Source organism: Rhagoletis zephyria, unplaced genomic scaffold, assembly GCF_001687245.7.
Source record: "Rhagoletis zephyria isolate East Lansing unplaced genomic scaffold, Rhagoletis_zephyria_1.1 Rzeph_scaffold_00483, whole genome shotgun sequence".
Taxonomy (NCBI): Eukaryota; Metazoa; Arthropoda; class Insecta; order Diptera; family Tephritidae; genus Rhagoletis; species Rhagoletis zephyria.
In genome coordinates this window covers 247998-250553 of record NW_016157567.1, presented here as the reverse complement: position 1 = coordinate 250553, position 2556 = coordinate 247998, and the positions used below count along the sequence as shown (strand labels likewise).

General features: G+C 48.4%; 1 protein-coding gene across 1 annotated transcript; it reads left to right on the top strand.

Moving 5' to 3' along the window:
- Positions 1-504: 504 nt before the first annotated feature.
- LOC108359867 (uncharacterized) lies at positions 505-1050 on the top strand. The gene has a single exon (XM_017611934.1). It carries the CDS (start codon positions 505-507, stop codon positions 1048-1050), a length of 546 nt encoding a protein of 181 aa, XP_017467423.1.
- The last annotated feature ends 1506 nt before the right edge of the window (positions 1051-2556 follow it).

The following is a 2556-nucleotide window of genomic DNA, read 5'->3' as shown; positions in this document are numbered from 1 at the left end:
CTTTGTGGCAATAATTCGACTTTCGCTACTTAATGCAACCCTGCGCTAATTTCCGAGTTGTAAAATAAAACTCAATCTGGCATCACTAAAATTGTTCATCTTCCCTTTTTCTTTCTGGATGTCATCGAATTTGGACGTGCTTGCCGATATATCAACGCAAACTATTAACCTGTAATTATCTTGTAAACGACTAAGCAATCTTTTAAGTAATAAAGCATTTTAAATATTATTCGGCTGTTTGGTTTATTTGAACGAGTTCTTTGTGAGGTAAACTCAACACAAAACCCCAAACTGGTGACCCCGACGTGATCGGCAACAACGTGCACACAAGCAGTCATTTTGAGGTAAGAGTAAAATGGCGGACAACGTTTTGCCACCAGGAGCATCTCAAACTCCTTCGCCTAAACCTGAAACAATGGCACCCCTAACTCCATTGCCGTAGTACATGCCAGACTTCCAATACCACCGATGGCAAGCACCAACATAGAGGCCTGGTTTACCTCTATGGAATTTCGGTTCACCGCTTCGGGCATTACGGCTGATAAGCAGAAAACGGCAACAGTGTTAGCAGCTCTCGCCCCAAACGACTTAAGTCAACTGGGCGACGTCATTGCAGCGCTCCCACAAAACGACAGATTCGACTACGTTAAGCAAAAAATAATCGAGCATTTTGCCGATAGCGAACAGCAGTGGCTCAACTGGGTACTCTCGGAGCTACCTCTTGGCGACAAGAAGCCGTCCGAGCTTTTCTTCGAGATGAGGCGCGTCGCAGGCAATACTCTTGGCGATGCTGCTCTCAAAAGCCTCTGGATTAAGCGTTTACCAGAGTTCGCGCAGCCAGTAGTAGAAGCTTCGTCTGGCTCAGCCGCGGAGTACACGAAGATAGCCGATCAGCAGCTCAATCGCGTTAAGTCAACACCCTCCAGCGACATTCATGAACTACGCGCTGTTGTTATGGAACTTGGCAAAAAATTCGACAAGCTCACAACTCGCTCACGCTCGCAAAGTCGTAGGCGAACAAACATACGACAGACATCGCGACAGCTCTAAGGGGATTACATCTTTGCGAGAATCATCTTCAGTCCGAGACTGTTGGTATCATCTAAAATACGGCCGAAATGCTAAGAAATGCCGCAGTCCTTGCCGCCAGAGCAAACGTGCTCTTCGAGCGGTGTCGTCCGAACCATCCTAACTATTGAAGCGCGTGGCGGATGGTACCGACGGTCCCGTCACAGAGCGCAAAGTACTTCGTCTGCAGGGGCACGAACGACATACAGACCAAACATTTCTCGTCGACACTGGTGCCGACGTGTCGGTGCAACCCATCACTGCAAAGCCCTATGACATTCGACCAACCGCAACAAAACTCTACACTGCCATTGGTTCCGCCATCAAAGTCGTCAGAGAGAAACGAATCAACTTGGACTAGGGCCTCCGTCGGGATTTCTCGTGGTCCTTCATAGTTGCCGATGTCACAACCATGATAATCGGCGCGGACTTTATTTGCTTTTACGATTTGCTTATCGACTTGCATCTTAACCGAATCATCGACAACCTCACGAAACTTCGATCATCTTTGACTGCGCCAACGCTATGCAAGGCAACCGAAATCAAAACATTCGACTCGGCCGACGTGTTCGATCTGTTGGCCGAGTTTTCGGAGATCACGAAGCTGGCGCCTCATGGTTTCCTGACAAAATCAACGTTCGTCCACCGCATTTTAACAACGGGCCAGCCAATGTTTTCTAGATCACGTAACGAGCTCAACTTTTTACTTAAGGCGGGCATATGTCGACCGTCCAGCAGCAACTGGTCAAGCCCGTTGCATATGGTGGCGAAAAGCGATGGCACCTGGAGGCCATGCGGGGACTACCGCGCACTCAATGCGAAAACGTTGCTTGACCGATACCCCTTGCCGTATCTAACCGACTTCACGGCGAATTTACAAGGCAAGACAGTGTTTTCAAAAATTGACCTCCAACGTGCGTTCCACCAAGTACCCATCCACTAGGATGATATAGCTAAAACGGCAATCACGACGCCATTCGGGATGTTCGAGTTTAGGTTTATGACCTTCGGCCTCTGCAACGCTGCGCAGACATTTCAAAGGCTCATAAATGAAGTTTTGCGGGGCCTAGATCATACGTTTCCCTACATCGATGACATTTGTATCGCTTCGCCGTCGGTCGAGCAGCACAAGCAAGATTTACGCGAAGTTTTCAAGCGCCTCCGGGACCATAATCTGGCAATAAACGTTTCCAAATGCGAGTTTGGTAAGAGCGAGTTAAAGTTTTTGGGGCACCTGGTCGACGGTAGAGGCATACGTCCTCTACCTGAGAGAATAGCAGCGATTCGCGATTTTCTGAAGCCCACAGTAGCAAAAGAACTGAAGAGCTTCATCGCCATGGTAAACTTCTACCGCAAATTCCTACCGAACGCTATCGAGTACCAGTCTCACCTTCAACAGCTAATTACAGGCAATAAGAAGAACGACCGTACAATTGTCGTGTGGAACAGTGAAGCCGAAGACGACTGCGATCGTTGCAAATCAGAACT

Coding starts and splice junctions, on each gene's coding strand:
- LOC108359867 (XM_017611934.1), top strand. CDS start 505: ATGGAATTTCGGTTCACCGCTTCGGGCATTACGGCTGATAAGCAGAAA.